Source organism: Phycodurus eques, chromosome 15 (assembly GCF_024500275.1).
Source record: "Phycodurus eques isolate BA_2022a chromosome 15, UOR_Pequ_1.1, whole genome shotgun sequence".
NCBI lineage: Eukaryota > Metazoa > Chordata > Actinopteri > Syngnathiformes > Syngnathidae > Phycodurus > Phycodurus eques.
In genome coordinates, this window is record NC_084539.1 from 3,589,069 (window position 1) to 3,609,695 (window position 20,627).

The 20,627-nt window shown below is 45.2% G+C and overlaps 1 protein-coding gene across 2 annotated transcripts in view; it reads right to left on the minus strand.

The window, feature by feature from the left end:
- Nucleotides 1–20,627, minus strand: part of LOC133413735 (spindlin-Z-like) — a 33,355-nt gene that overhangs the window by 5,656 nt on the left and 7,072 nt on the right. The window contains exons 2-7 of one of the 2 annotated variants that reach the window (XM_061698470.1): nucleotides 15,684–15,766; nucleotides 9,823–9,928; nucleotides 9,534–9,582; nucleotides 9,316–9,451; nucleotides 2,698–2,815; nucleotides 1,236–1,469 (exon numbers count right to left, since the gene is read on the minus strand). In XM_061698470.1, the coding sequence (XP_061554454.1) occupies nucleotides 1,236–1,469; nucleotides 2,698–2,815; nucleotides 9,316–9,451; nucleotides 9,534–9,582; nucleotides 9,823–9,862 (577 nt within the window). In that variant the 5' untranslated portion in view covers nucleotides 9,863–9,928; nucleotides 15,684–15,766. The remainder of the gene's footprint in view (nucleotides 1–1,235; nucleotides 1,470–2,697; nucleotides 2,816–9,315; nucleotides 9,452–9,533; nucleotides 9,583–9,822; nucleotides 9,929–15,683; nucleotides 15,767–20,627) is intronic. The other variant, XM_061698471.1, reaches the window with a different exon arrangement.

The following is a 20,627-nucleotide window of genomic DNA, read 5'->3' on the forward strand; positions in this document are numbered from 1 at the left end:
AGCCAGAGCCCTGACTAAACCTAATTGAGCATCTCTGGAGAGACCTGAAAATGGCTGTCCACCGTTCACCATCTAACCTGACAGAACTGGAGAGGATCTGCAAGAGGGAATGGCAGAGGATCCCGAAATGCAGGTGTAAAAAACTTGTTGCATCATTCCCAAAAAGACTCATGGCTGTATTAGCTCAAAAGGGTGCTTCTACTAAATACTGAGCAAAGGGTCTGAATACTTATGGTTGTATGATATTTAAGTTCTTTTTAAATAAATCTGCAAAAAATTCAACAATTCTGTTGAACTTAATGAACTTAAATTATTTTCGCAAATGGCTGCAATATAACAAAGAGTGAAAAATTTAAAGGGGTCTGAATACTTTCCATACCCACTGTGTGTGTGTGTATATATACATATATATATATATATATATATATAGAGAGAGAGAGAGAGAGAGAGAGAGAGAGAGAGAGAGAGAGAGAGAGAGAGAGAGAGAGAGAAAGAGAGAGAGAACGAAAGTATACTGTACATATATGTAATATGTATAATATATAAAATTTTAGTACAATTTTAGTGGTCCAACTCCTTTGACATTAAATTAGGCTGTATGTGGCCAGAGCGGCATAGTGGACGACTGGTTAGAGCGTCTGCCTCACAGTTCTGAGGACTGGGGTTCAATCCCCGGCCCCGCCTGTGTGGAGTTTGCATGTTCTCCCCGTGCCTGCGTGGCTTCCTCCCACATTCCAAAACCATGCATGGTCGGTTAATTGACGTCTCTAAATTGCCCCTAGGTGTGAATGTGAGTTCGAATGGTTGTTTGTTTATGTGTGCCCTGCGATTGGCTGGCAACCAGTACAGGGTGTACCCCGCCTCCTGCCCGAAGATAGCTGCGATAGGCTCCAGCATGCCCGTGATCCTTGTGAGGATAAGCAGCTTGGAAAATGGTCAAATAATCAGTCTACTTCAATGGAGGACAACAGAAATTAGAGAAATTAGAGAATAATTCCAAGGATTTGGAAGCTCGTCGATTAATGTGATAACGGGTTAGTTCTTGATTAATTGATTAACTGTAGAACCTCTATTATTGTATTTAAAAATGCAGTAGGTTACAACAGAGATAATTTGAAGAGGATTGTTTCTTGTTTACACACTAAACACTGCAAACAAATTTTTGTCTTGTGATTTCACTGGAATGTTACACACTGTTTATGGCGCTCATGCGGCTGCTAGCAAATTGCACTCACTAGAGTCAGGCATGATGCGGAGGTCTCCTTCTTTAAAGTCATCCAGCAGCTGGTACATGTAGAGGACAGGGTCTTTCTCATAGGTGATATAAAACCAGGTGGTCATGATGGGAGCCCGGGCCAGCACCATTCCCCGCCATTCTTCCTTTGGACCCTCCTCTGTCTCAAACATATGTTCCACCGCTTTTCCTATCATTGTATCTGCTAAATTGACATCTGTCAGGCGGGATTTAGCTGCATAAATTGGAAAGTAAAAGCAAGACATGAGCCGCTTTCAGGGAAGTTATGCAATGGGTAACAGTTTTAGATGTAACAAAAGACTGCATGCATGTTTGCGCATCAATGGAGCTGGGATGTTCACAAAACAAACACCTAAAAAAAAAAAAAAACAAAGGCTTAGAGTAAAGCAGTGTTTATTTTCTGAAGACAATACATCATGAGCGGACACAAAACTTTTCAAACACAAAAGGTTTCTTGCGTGGATGTCTATCTAATCTGTGAGTGCAGCGCTAAAAACACAGCTGACATGCATCACACTCGGTGTGTGAGTGAGACCATGTTGAATTTTATCATTTTGGACGTACAGTCAATGGCTTGGGTCTTCTTTCCGTTGATTGGTAATACAATCTAGTGAAAATCCCTGGAGTAAAGGTTGGGATGAATCATATATTCATTAAGTGTGAGAGGTGTCCAAACAAAGGGAGTAATTGATTAACTATTTGTCAAGTTATGTCAATGAAACATATAACAGTGTACGCAATAGATAAATATTGTGATACATTCAAACGGGAATGGCGTTTTACTCAAACTGCACCGTCTAAAAATTCAGATAGCACAATGAATATCGTGTGTGGAGACTGTATGCATTCAGTAGGGATGGGCACTAATTCAATATTCTTGATTGAGAAGTCATTTAAATGCATTAATTCTATTCTATATATTAATGAGGCATACTTTTCTATAATTAAAAAACTAATCCAAGAAGCACTGATAATCCAATTTTTAAAGAATTCAATAGTTAATTCTCGGGATGGGCGAGTAGTACCGATACCAGGTATCGGTATCAGGCCGACACCAGCCTTATGTCAAGGTATCAGGTACTCGTGAAGGCTGCTTATACCACACACGGATACTTCAGGCAAAACGATCTGGTAATGACTGCGGCCGTTTGACATCTGCGCATCGTCATGTGCGTCAGAAAGAAATAAAGATCTTTAATCATCTGTCATTGAGTTTGAAATTGTCTGTAACAAAAGTACTCAGAGTATCGGTCCTCTGAATCGTTGAGTACTCAAGAGTGAAAACTCGTACTGGTATTGGTCTGGGGGGATGTATCAAACATCCCTCGTGAATTCCTTATTAAAACCTGAGTTAAAAAAAAGTCCAACATATATTGAAAATGGAAAAGCAGTGCGGACATACTGATGCATTCCAATGCATCGTGCTGTCAGCTCACACTTACCCAGTCGGTCAGGGAGAACCTCCAGGCCCTGAACTCTCTCATCCTTGTGGAGCTCCAGACCGTAGACACAGTCAAAGCCATCATACTTTATCAGATAAAGAGATGGATTCACTGGCACCTGTTTGGTTGAAAAACATGTAACGCCCTTCACTAATCGCTGAAGGCAGGATAACAACATAGGAATTAAAAGGAAGAATGTCAAATCTTTATACGGACTATTGTCTGTGTATTTAACAAGGCATACAAAAAAATATCCAAAACATTTCAAGGATTAACAATACAAACCTAAATCAACTGTTTATTTCTATGAATATTAGCACCATATGGTGTCCTCCAAAAGCTTTGAAACAGTGAAGCCAATAAAAATTACAAAACTATTTTTACTGTATAGTGAAAACATTTGGATCCGACATCAAGATGAAAATGAGAGCTCCATTTTTCAGCTTTGCATTTGCATCTGCATCTGACGCATAACATAGAAGACAGCCTTATGTGTAACAAAGTACGGGTGTGGTCATCATTTCGGAAGGGGAAGGACAAATTGTTTAGGAGTAAGCCAACTTTAATGAGCAAATACTTATCCTCTCGTATTCAGCTGCTCCTATCGATAGTGTCCAAACAACACCACAAACCTTGCATTCTTTTGTTCATGCTTTACAAGGCAGCCTCTTTCAGTTGTGTATTTTGGAGGTTATTACCAAGGGTTTAAGTCTGGAGACTGACTTGGTCAGTCTGAAATCTATTTCTTCCACCTTTGTTGTTTTGGCAGCGTGTTTTGCTTGACAAAGGATTTCCTAATCCGTTTGGGTCCATCCCATTCTTTAAAAACAAGACAAAATTTTTCTGTTAACTTCTGAGTTCAGTTTACTGCTGCCATCATGTGTTACATCAATGAATATTAATGAGCAGTATCAAAAGAATCCATGCAAGCCCAGGCCATGACATTGAGTTTCACAGATGAGCGTTTCTATTTGGGATCATCATCAGATCTTTACATTCACAAGGTGCCTTTACATTACTTTGGTAAAGGTTAATCTTTGTCTCATCAGTCACCGAATTTGAGGATCATCTCGTTAATTTTCTGGAAAATACCAGGCAGTCCTTCCAATTTGTCTTGCCAATAAGTAGATTATATCAGACTTCTGGTGTAGCCTCTGTACTTATTCATGAAGTCTTCTTCAAACAGTAGATTGTCATACCTTCACTCCTGGCCTCTGAAAGTTGACGTAACAGCTGTTTTCAGGCCTTATTTAGACATCTCAGTAAGTTTGCATGAATTAAAAAACTATTGCAACAAAAACGAATGAAACCAAACATTTAAAATGCATGTAAACACCTTAATCTGACTGTGTTTGACTTTTAAAAAGTTAATTTACAAGGAAGGCAAACGTGTTTAAAAAGTTGCAGAACATATTGTATGAAACTTTCCTTTTACTGTAAAACATTGGAATGATGATGAAGCAAATCCGCTTATCCATGTACCAAAGGGCGTATTATAACAACAAAACAGGATTTTTCTTTTCATGATTGAAAAACTAATATAGAAATAATACTTTTGTACATTTTGTTAGTTCATGACAAAAAATAACAACGGTAACGGTTAACAATGTAATATGTAATGTAATAGAATCTCTCATTACTCTTGTCACTCGCGTTATAGAAAATGTGACTGTGAACTGTGAAGACATCCACAGGAGACACAGTTCCATCCATCCATTTTCTGAGCCGCTTCTCCTCATTAGGGTCGCGGGCGTGCTGGACCCTATCCCAGCTGTCATCGGGCAGAAGGCAGGGTACACCCTGAACTGGTTGCCAGCCAATTGCAGGGCACATACAAACAAACAACCATGCGCACTCACATTCACACCTACGGGCAATTTAGAGTCTCCAATTAATGCATGTTTTTGGGATGTGGGAGGAAACCTGAGTGCCCGGAGAAAACCCACGCAGGTACGGGGAGAACATGCAAACTCCAAACAGGCGGGGCCGGGTATTGAACCCGGGTCCTCAGAACTGTGAGGGTGACGCTCTAACCAGTCTTCCACCGTGCGGCCAGGAGACACAGTTGTGTCTCTTAAATCAAACTTTACTCCTGAATTGAATCTGATACTTTATTCATATAATAACAATGATTACGTGAGGACCTTTGTTGGAAAAGTGGCAAAATTATTGTGGTGACTTTCCAAATGGTTGTATTGGCTATGGCCAATGTTTGTGAAAAATTTTCCCTGAATTCTCTCACCTCCAACTCTAATCAAAATCTCATGTAAGAGGACACACCTGGGCAACAAAACCCACCTGTCAAACAGATGTCCGAATACCTATGTTCAATAGAAAAATTGGTGAATTCAAACATCCATCCATCAATTTCCCGTACCGCTTCTCCTCACTAGGGTTGCGGGTATTCTGGAGCCTACTCCAGTTGACTCTGGGCGAGAGGCGGGGTACACCCTGAACTGGTCACCAGCCAATCGCAGGGGACATAAAGACAAAAACCCTTCACACTTACATTTACACCTACAGGCAATTTAGAGTCTTGAATTAACCTACCATGAATGTTTTTGGGATGTGGGAAGAGATCGGAGTACCCAGAGAAAACCCGTGCAGGCACGAGGAGAACATGCTAACTCCACACAGGCGAGGCCAGGATTTGAACCAGGGTCCTCAGAACTGTGAGGCAGATATGATAACCAGTCGACCACCGTGCTGCCTGGATTAAAAAAAAGTGCCATATACTTCCCTGCTGTTCTATTATTGGAGCCAGGAGGGCGCTTTGTGTATTCTGTCTCTCCCCTCTCCCCTCTGTTTTCAGCACCTGTCTTTAATCAGCCTCATCACCACCGGTGTATATAAGCCTGCCTATTCCCGGAAAACCTCGCCTAAGTATTGCAGCATCTACTGGCGGTACAATGGTCCACCTTATGTCAAGTAAGCTCTACTGTTCCTCGCTTCCCTTGTTAACTCTTGTGTCTCCTCGTTCCCAGTGCTCCCCTGTGTTCCTGACCCACATCATTCCCGCCACCAAGCCAGCCGCCTGTTCCGTCCACTGCCTGCCACCTGTCCATGACGCCGCCTGCCAACACATCCAGGACACCCTCCATAACATTTCCTCAATAAACTGTTCATCATTTTAAATCTGCCTCCGCCTGCTCTTGGGTGCAGCTACTCCCCACACGTGACAGAATACTTAGGCCACTATGAACTAGTAACTAGAGTTACTAGTTCCATAACTAGTAACGCAACTCCGGAGGCTCTGAAGAACGCACTAACCCTCCAAGGCACATTGGACGACAGGACAAAAACCTGCAAGAAATCACAGAAACGCTCCACTCCCTTTTCCCAACAGATGCAATCCATTCAAACCCCTGTAAGTACTCCTCCCGAGTCCGCAGCCTCCGAGCCACCCCGCTTCCCGTACAAAGAACCTCATGTCCCTTGGCCTCTCCGACCAACTCAAGGATGAGCTAGCGGTCCGGGACAAGCCCTCCTCTCTCGAGGATCTCATCGCCCTTTCCATTCGGCTTGATAACGGAGTGTGAGAGAGTACGAGAGAGGAGGGTCCGCGTATGTAATAATCCTCCCACTCAGAGGACCCCGCCGTCGGCTTCTCACCCGAGTCCCACACTTCCGTCACTCCCCATAGCTACCACAGAGCCCATGCAAATTGGTAAAACGCGTCTAGACCCACAGGAGCGTCAGCGTCGAGTCATCCAGCAGCTGTGTATCTACTGCGGTCAATCCGGTCACTTTATTTCCTCATGCCCCCTCCAATCCAAAGACCAGGCTCATCGCGACCCGAGACCGTCGTGGTGAGCCAAACCTCCATTCCCTCAAGCTTTCCCTCTTGCATGACCGTTCCCGCTCGCATTATAGTTTCTGGTCAGAACACCCCCATTACTGCCCTTATAGATTCCGGTGCCGATGACAACTTCATTCATGAAGCAATAAATCACCAGCTCCAAATCCCTCTCCAACCACTTCCGTCCCCGAAGAAAGTCACAGCCCTGGATGGCCGAATCATCTAATCCTGTTACCCACCAAACAGTGCCATTCACCTGGCTCATTTTGGGTAATCACCGTGAGAACATCTCACTTTTTGTTATACCTTCCCCTGATACCCCATTAGTCCTCGGAATACCCTGGCTCAAAACACACAACCCCACCATCGACTGGACACACTTAGCCGTCACCGGATGGAGCCCTCACTGCCACTCACACTGCCTGCTCCCAGCTATAACGCCCTCTTATAAATCACCACGTTCTTCCACGCCCGTTGACCTCTCCCGAGTCCCTAAAGAATACCATGATCTCTCTCGTTCGTTCAGCAAAGACCTGACCATTTCTCTACCCCCCCCCCCACCGCCTGTATGACTGCGCAATTAATTCATCCCTTCTTTTCCTTCCAGCCGACTCTACGACCTTTCCCGACCTGAGAAAAAGGTTGCTTCATCCGTAATTACAGCAAAATCGCAATTCCCCTCAATAGCCTCACATCCACCAACTCCCCCTTTCAGTGGACCCCGGCAGCATCCCAAGCATTTAGTCAACTCAAGACCCTGTTCACCAGTGCGCCCATTCTTCACCACCCCGACCCCTCCCTCCAGTTCTTGTTTGAGGTTGACGCCTCAGACACGAGGGCAGGGTCCTCTCGCAGCACGACCCCACGACCCAGAAACTTCACCCCTGTGCCTTTTTTTTCCCGTCGTCTGTCCCCCTCCTGAGGAACTACGACTTCGGCAACTGAGAGCTACTGGCCATTTTATGGGCCTTGGAAGAGTGGAGGCACTGGCTGGAGGGGACTGAACGACCATTCATCATTTGGACAGACCACAAGAATCTCTCTTACCGCCGTTCCACCAAACGCCTTAACCCTTGACAAGCTCGCTGGGCTCTCTTCTTGAGCAGGTTTAATTTCAGTCTCTCCTTCTGTCCTGGCTCCAAAAACAGCAAACCAAATTCCCTGCCTCGACTTTACTCACCCCCCTCCAGCCCTGACGAACCAGAACCCATCCTTCCTTCCTCGTGCTTTGTTGGAGCAGCCACTTGGCAGATCGAACAGGTGGTTCAGGAGGCCCAAAAGACTCACCCGGATCCCAAGACCGGGCCTCCAAACCACCTGTTCGTACCCGATTCCGCACGCTCTGATGTTCTTCAGTGGGCTCACAACTCCAAACTCACCTGTCATCCTGGCATCACCCGCACCATTCAGTTCATCCAGCAGCATTTCTGGTGGCCCAGCCTTGTTCAAGACACCCAGGAGTTCGTCCAAGCCTGCTCCATCTGTGCCCGAGGGAAGTCTTCACACCTGCGCCCAGCTGGGCTGCTGCGTCCATTGCCTATCCCTACCCCACCTTGGTCCCATATCACTCTGGACTTCGTTACCGGTCTACCGCCTTCTGAAGGTAACTATCATTCTCACTATTGTCGATCGCTTTTCCAAATCCATCCATTACGTACCCCTCCCCAAACTACCATCCGCCTTCGATACTGCTAACCTCCTTGTCCAGCATGTCTTTAGACTCCACGGTATTCCCATCGATATTGTCTCTGACAGAGGTCTTCAGTTCTCATCCCTGGTATGGAAGGAATTCTGTAAAGCGGTGGGCGCAGCAGCCAGCTTGTCATCAGGATATCATCTGCAGACCAACGGCCAGACGGAGCGGGCAAACCAATCCCTTGAATCTGCCCTCCGTTGCGTTGCCGCACGCAACCCCTCCTCCTGAAGCTCATTGCTCCCATGGATTGAGTACGCCCACAACTCCCTCACCAATTCCGCTATCGGTATGTCCCCATTCATGGCTTGCTATGGTTACCAACCCCCATTATTCAAAGAACAGGAGCAGGCAGTGGCAGTTCCTGCCGTCAAGGATCATCTGCGGAGAATCCAGGCAGTGTGGAAAGACGTCCGAGCGACGTTGACCCGGTCCGCCACACGCAATAAACAGCTCGCGGACCGTCATCAGAATCAGAATCAGAATCATCTTTATTTGCCAAGTATGTCCAAAACACACAAGGAATTTGTCTCCGGTAGTTGGAGCCACTCTAGTACAACAACACTTTGGAGACATAAAGACATTGACAAAAAACAATTGTGCAAAAAGAGGCAGAGTCCTCTAGCACTTAGAGCACTTAGAGCATCGCTCCCCAACACCCGAATACAAGGTGGGCCAATCTGTCTGGCTTTCTTCTCACGACCTCCTGCTTCAGACAGAGTCCCGGAAACTCACTCCGCGTTTCATTGGTCCCTTCCCCATTACCTGGATCATTAATCCCACTTCCGACCAATTGAAGCTTCCACAGTCTCTGAAAATTCATCCCACATTCCACGTCTCTTAGCTGATGCCTGTCTCCCACCTGCGCCCTAAATATCAGGAGGAATTTCCTCCACTAGATGGAAAGTCGTGCTCCTAGTAAATTGTAGTGACGCTAATGTTATTTGATACACTTGTTGGAAATTTTAGTTGCAAATGCTCACTCATTAGGTAACTTATGGCAACATTGAGCACCTTACGAGCATCAGAAGTGATGCTAAAATTTCTCCTAAATCACACTCGTCGCATGCATATCATTCAGAAGTTGCATTATACTAGTCAGATTAGTTGAAGCAGTATTTCTTACCTGGTCGAGCACCGTCCCTTTCCATACTACATGCCCACTTCCATCCTTCCAGATGTGTTGGATCCTGCAGCCGACAATGTTGCGTTGTGGCTGTGACAGAACTTTGGTGGTTGGACCCAGATTGCTCTTATGTTTCCTTCAGGGAGATAGGAAACAAGACTGTCAACATTACCAGTCACTGTGCTGTAAATATCCTTAAGTGTGGTGTGGTCACTCACTTATTGGGATTTTTTTTCTTCATCATATTTGCAGAAACACCTGCATGCCCTGAGATGTAGCAACATTACAGGAATCAACATGCAAAAAAATTAAATTAGAAGTAAGTTACAATCATGTGGTAGTTTGGTGTGTCATTTAACACTAATTATATTTACTACATAATAGTTATAGTTTTCGCAAGTAGAACAATTGAATAGTAGATGGAATATCGGACGTTTTATGCACATTTTATATGAGAGATACAAAGAGACACAGTGACACAATTTGAAGTTTTGAATAACTTGGGACCTGTATCAGCAGTGTCTCTGCGATCCGGAGTGCTCTTCATTCATCTGGAGGCAGGGAGGCAGCCAGGCTGCCCAGCTACAGAGCTACAATGCAAAACTCTCCAAGGCTGAAAAACAGAACAGGAGTAACACATACAGACTATCAAACCTTTATATATACTGTGCTCCACGATTATGGCAAAAAATAATAATCACGATTATTTTGATCACTATTGTAATCACAATTATTATTCATGATTATTCCTCATGTTTGGGAAAAAATGCAGCCCGATGGGGGACACAAGCTAGTGCAAACTGTAGGCCGGTGCCAAGCCTCGATAAATAATGAGGGTTGCGTCAGGAAGGGGATTGGCTTAAAACTTTGCCAAACAATATGAGCGTTCATCTAAAGAATTTCGTACCGGATCGGTCGTGGCCCGGGTTAGCAATGTCCGCCCCCGGCACCGTTAACCTGGAGGGCGCGGGTGGAAATCAGCTACTGTGGGTCGAAGACGAAGGAGCGGTGGAAAGCGGGTTCTTAGGCGGAAAGAGAAGAGGAAAACACAGAACCTAGAATTGAATGGGGGGACTTTGAATGTTGGGACAAGGACAGAAAAATTTTGGGAGTTGGTTACATGATGATTAGGAGAAAGGTTGCTATATTGTGTGAGTGGGAGACCAGGTGGAAAGGCAGTCACGCTAGAAGTTTAGGGGCAGGGTTTAAATTGTTTTACCATGGTGTAGACGGGAAGATGAATGGATAAGGGGTTATTTTAAAGGAAGAGTATCAGATCGAGTGAAGAGGCTGAAACTTGAAATTGAGGGTGCTATGTATAATGTGATTAGGGGCTATGCCGCACAGGTAGGATGTGACCTAGAGGTGAAATAGAAATTCTGGAAGGAGCTAGACAAAGTAGTTCTGAGCATCCCAGACAGAGGGAGTCGTGATTGGTGCAGATTGTAATGGACATGTTGGTGAAGGAAATATGGGTGATGAAGAAGTGATGGGTAACTACGGCATCCAGGAAAGGAACTCGGAGGGACAGATGGCGGTAGACTTTGCCAAAAGGATGGAAATGGCTGGAGTGACCACTTTTTTCCAAAAGAGGCAGGAACATAGGGTGACCTACAAGAGTGGAGGTAGAAGCACGCAGGTGGATTACATTTTGTGCAGACTATGTAATCTGAAGGAGGTTACCGACTGTAAAGTAGTGGTAGGGGAGAGTGTGGCGACAGCATAGGATGGTGGTGTGTAAAATGACTCTGGTGGTTGGGAGGAAGATTAAGAAGATAAAGGCAGAGCAGAGAACCATGTGGTGGAAGCTGAGAAAGGGATAGTGTTGTGCGGCTTTTCGGGAAGAGGTGACACAGGCTCTCGGTGGACAGGAGATGCTTCCTAAAGCTTGGACCACTACAGCCAAGGTGATCTTCTGGCAGGAATGTTGAGGATTTCTTCTAGGAGTGACCAGGTTGTATAAAATTAAGAATGAGCTCATCAGAGGGACAGCCAAAGTTAGATGTTTTGGAGACAAAGTTGGAAAGAGCAGACTTCGATGGTTTGGATACGTCCAGAGAGAGATAGTGAGTGTATTGGTAGAAGGATGATGAGGATGGAACTGCCAGGCAAGAGCGCTAGAGGAAGACCAAAGAGAAGGTTGGTGGATGTCGTGAGGGAAGACATGAGGGCAGTGGTAGACAGGGGGATGCAGGAGATAGGCTTACATGGAAAAGGATGACACGCTGTGGCGACCCCTAACAGGACATGCCAAAAGGAAAAGAAGAATTCCTAATGTTTGGGAATATTTTTTATTTTATTGCACTACTTTTTAACAAACAATATGCAACACTTTTCAGTTCAAAATGAAGCTTCAGCCAAGAATACATGATAATGATTTTTTTTTAAATTACCCAAAAAAACTTCAGTGAATAAATGTGCTATTACAAACTGCAATCACGAATTTGCAACTTAATGGAAGCAAATAAAATTAATGCATAGGAGGCAATAACTTTAACCAGCAAGCACTTCATTTGGAAATCCCCGTCAATATGATGATCTGTCAAGGACGGTACATCTTCATTGTTCTGCTTAACCACTGGTCAGTCATGCAAGATCACAAAATGCAAAGAACTCAACTCAACTTAACTTTCCTTCTCTATTTACTCCTGGCATTTTTTTCCTTGCGGTCAGGCCAGCCAAAAAGTTGAAGTCAAGGCAGCCGCTACAACGATTCTTAATAGTCTCCCACTGTGACAGGCCACCTCTCTGCCAACATACTGAGAGGACCAACACCAAAATAAAAGCTTCATAGATTATGACATTGGACATCAATGCCATTTTAGGCTTTTATTTTGAAGTTGGCACCGGAGCGCTGTGCCAGAGCTGAATGAAGCCTTAACCATGCGTTCGCCCCCTGATGGCTGGCTGACTAGTTTGCAGGCACTGCTGCAAATGAAGCTATTTCATATGCCGCAGTTCCCACATTTTAAAGGAAAAAAATAGCAGACGATGGGGCTCATTTGATGGTGGCAGCCAAAATCGTGATCATGATTAAAATTGGATTTATTGTGCAGCCAGTGGTGCAACAATACATGTATCTGTATCGAATCGTTCAATACAGTGGTCAGGGTTCGGTACGCACTAAATGACATTTTATGTTTACTGTATCAATCTCTGACTGTGCTAAACTACTCTGCGTTACGCCTTTATCGTTGAGCGCATATCCACTATGCTACTCCTCTCGAGCGTTCATTCCGACCAAGGAAGTCTGGGTTCAGAAATTCATGTTGACACAATAACTACATGAAAAGCCAGCTAGCCGTTGCAACATGGCTAGTGCCATACCCATTTCTGAAATCGAAAATCCTCCACCATCCTTCAAGTATGGTGTTTGGAACTACTTTGGTTTTAGTGTTAAGTACGTATGTTCCAGGTGGAAAATGTGTCGTGGACAAAAGTGGAACGGTATGTCGGTAGTGTCACACAATCCTTAAGTACATCCGTGGAAATAAAACAAACTTGACTCCACATCACCCAAGTGTGGAAATAAGTGCCAGGCAAAAACAAATAGCATATGTCCTACAGATTTTATCCAACTTATTTGGACAGACATTGGCACATGATTCAATGAGGGCAAAAGAAATCTACCGGGCTATTGCTACTTTTACTGGTGTCGACATGTGACCCTTTTCTCTTGTGACAACTAACTAACTATGCCAGGAATATAGTTAATGATGTCAAGGCTAGGTCCACAAATGGGATGCCTTGCGCATATAATTCATCCAGCTGCCCAGAAAGGAATGGCAGGGAAGCAGTTTTCCCATCTCCTAGCAAAAATGAGGAAAAATAGTCACCTTCTTTCACAGAAGCACAGCAGGAAACAACGTGTTGAAGAGAAAACAGCATGTGTTGCAGCTTACTGAAAACAAACTAATCCAAGATGTTCCAACTAGGTGGAACTTCTCCGATGATATGATGGAAAGATATTGAACAGTATTCTGCAGTGTATTCCGCAATGCGACACAGCGCTGTGAAGAAGACTTTGAGGAACTATTACTACTACTATTAGGTCCATCTCATGATGACCATAAACTGGCTGAAAATCTTGTCACAGTCATGAAACCCCTGAAAACTGTGACAATCATGATGTGTGAAGCTTCATCTTTGACAGCATCCATGGTCTTGCCACTTAAAATGAAGATCCTGAACTCTATGGCAGTCTGACGATGACAGGAAAAAGCCATCAGGAATGACCTGGAGCAGATCCTGTCCTTCAGGATTACCGACACAAAAGTGCACTGCTTTGGATGCTCAGCTGAAATCCCCGCAACACTTGAATGATTTCACTCAACAGAGTGTAATTTTCTCAGAAGACATTTATTTATAAAATATACTCTGTTGCTAAGAAGGCACCGCAGAACACTACGGATTTCTCCACCAGATATATTTATTTTTAATAAATATTTTTACGTTGGGTAATTTCAATCAACTATGTTAAAAAGGCATGAACATTTTTCTATTTTGTTTCGAAAAAATATTGAACCGTGACACTTTAGTATCGAACTGAACCGTGAATTTTGTGTATTGTTGCACATCTGCATCTTAGTAACCTTTACTGGTGAACAGGACAAATTAGAACAAAGCACATATGCCACACACATGGCTGCCTGCCAACCAGTTCAACATACCCAACGCCTCTTAAGAGTAAGCTGGCTCCAAAAACATAATACTCCTAATCACATTTACAGTAATTGGTGGTGAAAGATGCACCAAAATAAGAATTCTACAATTCTTCAAGGAGTCTGTGTTCTGTAACAAGAGCACACCCCATTGTACTTTGTCACTCTATAATAGAACTAGCTGGAGACATCATACTCCCTTTTTATGATCCTCTCAGCGATAACATGGTTCCAGCCAAACCTATGTGACAAGTGGACTGTATCACCCAGTCACTTATTTTGGTGTTTTGCGACTTCATCTCACAATATCCATGACATCTCCATCTTTCTCCGGTTAATTACTCCTCGTCCTCACTTCGTGAGAACGATAATTGTCAAAAGTGTAGCTTATTTGCTGCCATGGAGGCGATGATGAGTGACTTATGCTACATTGACACCAGACGCAAAGCAAAGCTGCAAAGCTGTAGCTCGTAGGTAGCTCGGGCATCATATAATCTTGTGCAACAACCATTTCCCTTAGTACCCAAACATCTGAAAGCTGTGAGGTTGGGCAACTGTTCAATGTGGACATGGTGTTTTTTTGTTTTGTTTTTTTTACAATATAAAATAGTGAACACGACCATGGAGTGGCCACAGTTTTTGCTTGCATCATATCAACACCCTGTTTTGGACATTTTATTGCGGTGATAAAAGTCCTTCAATCCGAAACCGAAAATGCACTTTTGGGTCATTTTCGCCCAAAAACATTGCAGAAGCCCAAATTTAGGCGCATCACTACTAATTGGTTTCAAAAATGTTATCTTAAAACCAAGCCAGCCCATTGGAACTGTTTTAATCAGCAGTTATTCTTGCTAGCGGTGGGCGATATAACCTCAAAATTATATACTAATAATTTTAGTAAATATCACAATAACGATATTTTTTTAAACGCTTCAGTGATTGGAGCTTGCAAGCATCACCATTTATTGATGTTATTGATTGATGTATCATATAATAGTAAAACATGTACAAGCACATATTCTGGAACAATAAGTAGCATCACACATCACTATGTAAACAATAAAGCCAGGATGTGAAAAGACAAAGAAAGGCAGTTTTATCAATAGTTGCACAGTATAAAAAATCCAATCACACAGGAAGGATTATGCCATTTAAGCAGTAAAAGAAATCTACCTACGTACAGTATATACAGTAGATCTACTTTTTACTGGGTCTTTTAACAGCAGTGTATAACAGGATTTCTTTATCTCACACACAAAAATGTTACAATGTTACTCTGAAGAACAAGTTCATTCCTTTATAATGTTTCAATGCAGAGTCCTGTCAGTAGAGTTGAGAGATTCATTTATCTGTGTCTTTCACAGAGAACCCAAAGAAAAAGTGATATTACCATTTCTGTATGCATTCACACAGCAACAAGCCCTGCCACCAGCATCCTGTTTGTGTATACAATACAGTGGACCCCTGCTATTCGCGGGTGATAGGGACTGGGGCGGACTAAGAATAGCAAAAATATGCAGATAATTGACAGCCTTTATAATTGCATTGAACATTTTTTTAAACCACAAAAAAAAAAAAAAATATGACCAAGCAGAGATAAACCACCAATAAGTGTTTTACGTGTTGGTTCCCCCGCCAAAAACAAAACATAATGATAAATGAAAAATTTATTTATTTATTTATTGGGAAAAAAAGTACAGTACTTACAGTCTTCTGTCATTAGATTTTAAGTAGTGTTCCAGGAGTCAGGCTCCTCTTCAGCTGCACATAAATCCAGACCAAACCTGCGACTGTAAAACACAGTGGTAGCCCATAAACCAGAAGTTGATAACAACAGAAATATGAGAGTAAAATAAATGCCAAGAAAAAGTAGCAGAGCCAATGACTTGAAGCTAAATAAACTTAAACTTAAAAATATGTTGATGTTACATTCGTTTGCAATAAATTGCCATTGCAGGCCGTAAAGACCTACCTACAATTGTGCTGTGTGTAATGCTTGTACAGTTTTTTCCCACACCATAAAACAGTGCTTCTCAAATAGTGGGGACAGGGGGTCGTGTGGGACCCTGAGGAACATGATTTGCCGTACTAGAATAAAGTGTAATTGCACATCCACTGCAGTAGATGGCAGTCTATATCTCTTTCTTTTGTACTTTCTTCAATGTTAATAAGGATTAGATTAGATTATCCTTTATATACAATGTTGTATAGAGGTGTACTCCCGGAGGCTGCGGGTGGGGGGGGGGGGGTCGCAAATTGTTTTCTTCTTCCTGGGGGTGGTCATAACAGAAAACAATTGAGAAGCACTTCCCTAAGAAGAGGAGAGTAGATGGCAGGTAGACCGCTCCAGTTTGTGGATATAATAACACATAACAAGTAGGGTTGGACATCGAGAATCGGGAACGGATTAGAACCGGGACTAATGTTCCGGTTCTCCCGGAATTGTTCAAAAATTCAAAATTTCCATTCCCAGTTACGATGCCCAGTCCGCCGACCCCGAAGAAGAAGTGGCGAAAAACAACAAAGAAGGCGAAAACCAACGAAGAAGAATGCGCACTAAGACATGCTTGTGCCCAAAACGGCAGCAGCGGCAAACAAAAGTGTGTCTAAACTTCGTTAAAATTAATGACCAGAGCAAGACTTGGAATAAGATTATATTGTACAAAGGAGGCTTTCACAATGTGTAGCGTGTGACGCGCTCCGAGCCTCAGCCCACACCATGCGGACCTTCAGTGAAGTCAACTCTCAGTCAGTTGGGTGAGTGAAACAATTACATATGTCTATAACAACATTTAGACAGCTAACAAGGTAAACGGTTGGTTGCAATTTTGGACTGATGGTTTTTAGCGTTTATTTTAGTCTTCAACGTAAGAGCCGATGACAGACACAAAGACACAGTATATCTAGTCGGAACTTCTCAACCTCGCATACCAGCTCGGGCTCTTTCCCTGCCAGAGAGATGACATTCCACATCCCTAGAGCCAGCTTCTGTAGCCAAGGATTGGAACGTCAAGGTCCCCTTCGGTTGCCACCCAGCTCACTACGCACCTCATCCTTTTGGCACCTCCTACAAGTGGTGAGCTCATGGAAAGGGGGACCTTTGGTGCCTCTTTGGGCCGTGCTCGGCCGGGCCCCATGTATTATTTATCTACAAGCAGGATCTTACATAACTCCTGGGTTCAGCCCCACCACCTGGTCTAAATGGACCTAGGAAAACCTAGGTCCATTTATTTTCATCATCATAAGGGGTCATTTGAACCGTGCTTTGTCTGGTCCCTCACCTCGGACCTGTTTGCCATGGGTGACCTTACCTGGGACATTAAGCCCCTGACAACTTGGGGCTGTGGCTCAGTAGGTATAGCGAGTCGTCCGGTGACCAAGGGGTAGTTGGTTGGAATCCCGGCTCCGACTTTCCGCATGTCGAAGTGTCCTTGGGCAATACACTGAACCCTAATTTGCTCCCAGTGGGCCTGGCAGCGCCTTGCATGCCAGCAGGTGCCTACTGGTGTATGAATGTGTGTGTGTTTGGGTAAATGTGAGGCTTTGTAAAGCGCTTTGGGCACTGTGATAGTGTAGATAAAGCGCTATATAAGTGCAGTCAATTTACCATTCACCATTTAACTCCTAGAATCATCGGGTCACACAAACCCCTCCACCACATTAAGGTGATGGAGGGATCTGTACGGTACACATGGACGTCTATACGGTATACAGTAGATGTCACAGCTCCTCTCAGCTCCTTGCAGCGGATAAAGAATGTATGACTGTGAGTAATGTTATGTTGAGTGTGTAAGTGTTGCCACAGTTTGTGATCAAATATCAGTTGCTTAAATGGTTATATTTGTTTCCCATTATGTGTTAGCATTAGCATTAAGCTAGCATTCTAAAGACGAAGCTATGGTCTTGTTTTAAATACACAATGTATAATTCTCCTAGTTTGATGTTTAGTTTCACAGTAAATTTCAAATGGGAGTGGCATTAAACAGCTCGAAGCCTCTTTTGTGAAGGGTTGCTCACTATTTGCCAAAGAGCTGCTTATTGTGAAGCGAGTTGAGTTCACTGCCACCATACAGCGCTTGTATCTCTTGTCAAAGCAAAATTAATTAATTAATTAATTGTCTGCCAAATGATAGTTCATATCTCAAGAAACACGGAAATCGGGTCACTCATACAGTATCTCAAAACATCACTGTATTGGAAACCATCCATTTTCCATACCGCTTATCCTCACTAGGGTCATGGGCGTGGTGGCGCATATCTCAGCTAACTATGGGCAAGAGGCAGGGTCCACCCTGAACTGGTCGCCAGCCAATCGCATGGCTCATATAGACAAATTTACACCAACGGGCAATTTAGACCCCTCCTTGAGCCATCACCTTGTCGTGGTGGAGGGGTTTGTGTGTCCCAGTGATCCTAGGAGCTAAGTTGTCTGGGGCTTTATGCCCCTGGCAGGGTCACCCATGACAAACAGTTCCTAGGTGAGGGACCAGACAAAGCACGGCTCAAAGACCCCTAATGATGACGACAACCAATGGACTTCGTTTTCCCTTGCCCGGACGCGGGTCACCGGGGCCCCCCACTGGAGCCAGGCCTGGTGGTGGGGCTCGAAGGCGAGCGCCTGGTGACCGGGCCTGCACCCAACGGCCCCCCCGATCAGAACCCGAGGGGTGTTCTGTTATTGGACTTCTGCGCTCGTCATGGATTGTCCATAACGAACACCATGTTCAAGCATAAGGGTGTCCACAGGTGCACTTGGCACCAGGACACCCTAGGTCGCAGTTCGATGATCGACTTTGTGGTCGTGTCATCCGACTTGCGGCCACATGTCTTGGACACTCGGGTGAAGAGAGGGGCGGAGCTGTCAACTGATCACCACCTAGTGGTGAGTTGGCTCCGATGGTGGGGGAAGATGCCGGTCCGACGTGGCAGGCCCAAACGTATTGTGAGGGTCTGCTGGGAACGTCTGGCAGAATCCCCTGTCAGAAGGAGTTTCAACTCCCACCTCCGACAGAACTTTGCTCATGTTCCGGGGGAGGCTGGGGACATCGAGTCCGAGTGGACCATGTTCCACGCCTCCATTGCTGAGGCGGCCGACCGGAGCTGTGGCCGTAAGGTGGTCGGTGCCTGTTGTGGCAGCAATCCCCGAACCCGTTGGTGGACACCAACGGTGAGGGATGCCGTCAAGCTGAAGAAGGAGTCCTATTGTGCCTTTTTGGCCTGTGGGACTCCTGAGGCAGCTGATGGGTACCGGGTGGCCAAGCGGAATGCAGCTCTGGTGGTCGCTGAAGCAAAAACTCGGGTATGGGAGGAGTTCGGTGAGGCCATGGAGAAAGACTTCCGGACGGCTTCGAGGAAATTCTGGTCCACCATCCGACGTCTCAGGAGAGGAAAGCAGTGCACCACCAACACTGTGTATAGTGGGGATGGGGCGCTGCTGACCTCGACTCGGGACGTTGTGAGTCGGAGGGGAGAATACTTCGAAGACCTCCTCAATTCCACCGACACGCCTTCCCATGAGGAAGCAGAGTGTGGGTTCTCTGAGGCGGGCTCTCCTATCTCTGGTTTTGAGGTCACCGAGGTAGTTAAAAAGCTCCTCGGTGGCAGGGCCCCGGGGGTGGATGAGATTCGCCCGGAGTTCCTAAAGGCTCTGGATGTTGTGGGGCTGTCCTGGTTGACACGCCTCTGCAACATCGCGTGGACATCGGGGACAGTGCCTCTGGATTGGCCAAATACAGGGGGATCACACTGCTCAGCCTCCCTGGTCAGGGGTGCTGGAGAGGAGGGTCCGTCGGGAAGTCGAATCTCAGATTCAGGAGGAGCAGTGTGGTTTTCGTCCTGGCCGTGGAACAGTGGACCAGCTCTACACCCTCGGCAGGGTCCTCGAGGGTGCATGGGAGTCCGCCCAACCAGTCTACATGTGTTTTGTGGACTTGGAGAAGGCGTTCGACCGTGTCCCTCGGGGAGTCCTGTGGAGGGTGCTTCAGGAGTATGGGGTACCAAACCCCCTGATACGGGCTGTTCGGTCCCTGTACGACCGGAGTCAGAGTTTGGTCCGCATATCCGGCAGTTAGTCGGACTCGTTCCCGGTGAGGGTTGGACTCCGCCAAGGCTGCCCTTTGTCACCGATTCTGTTCATAACTTTTATGGACAGAATTTCTAGGCGCAGCCAAGGCGAAGAGGGGGTCCGGTTTGGTGGCCTCAGTATTGCATCTCTGCTTTTTGCAGATGATGTGGTTCTGTTGGCTTCATCAAGCCATGAGCTCCAACTCTCACTGGAGCAGTTCGCAGCCGATTGTGAAGCGGCTGGGATGAGAATCAGCACCTCCAAATCTGAGACCATGGTCCTCAGTCGGAAAAGGGTGGCATGCCCTCTCCGGGTCGGGGATGAGATCCTGCCCCAAGTGGAGGAGTTCAAGTATCTTGGGGTCTTGTTCACGAGTGAGGGAAGAATGGAACGGGAGATCGACAGACGGATCGGTGCAGCGTCTGCAGTGATGCGGACTTTGTATCGGTCCGTTGTGGTAAAGAAGGAGCTAAGCCGAAAAGCGAAGCTCTCAATTTACCGGTCGATCTTCGTTCCTACCCTCACCTACGGTCATGAGCTGTGGGTCGTGACCGAAAGAACGAGATCCAAGATACAAGCGGCCAAAA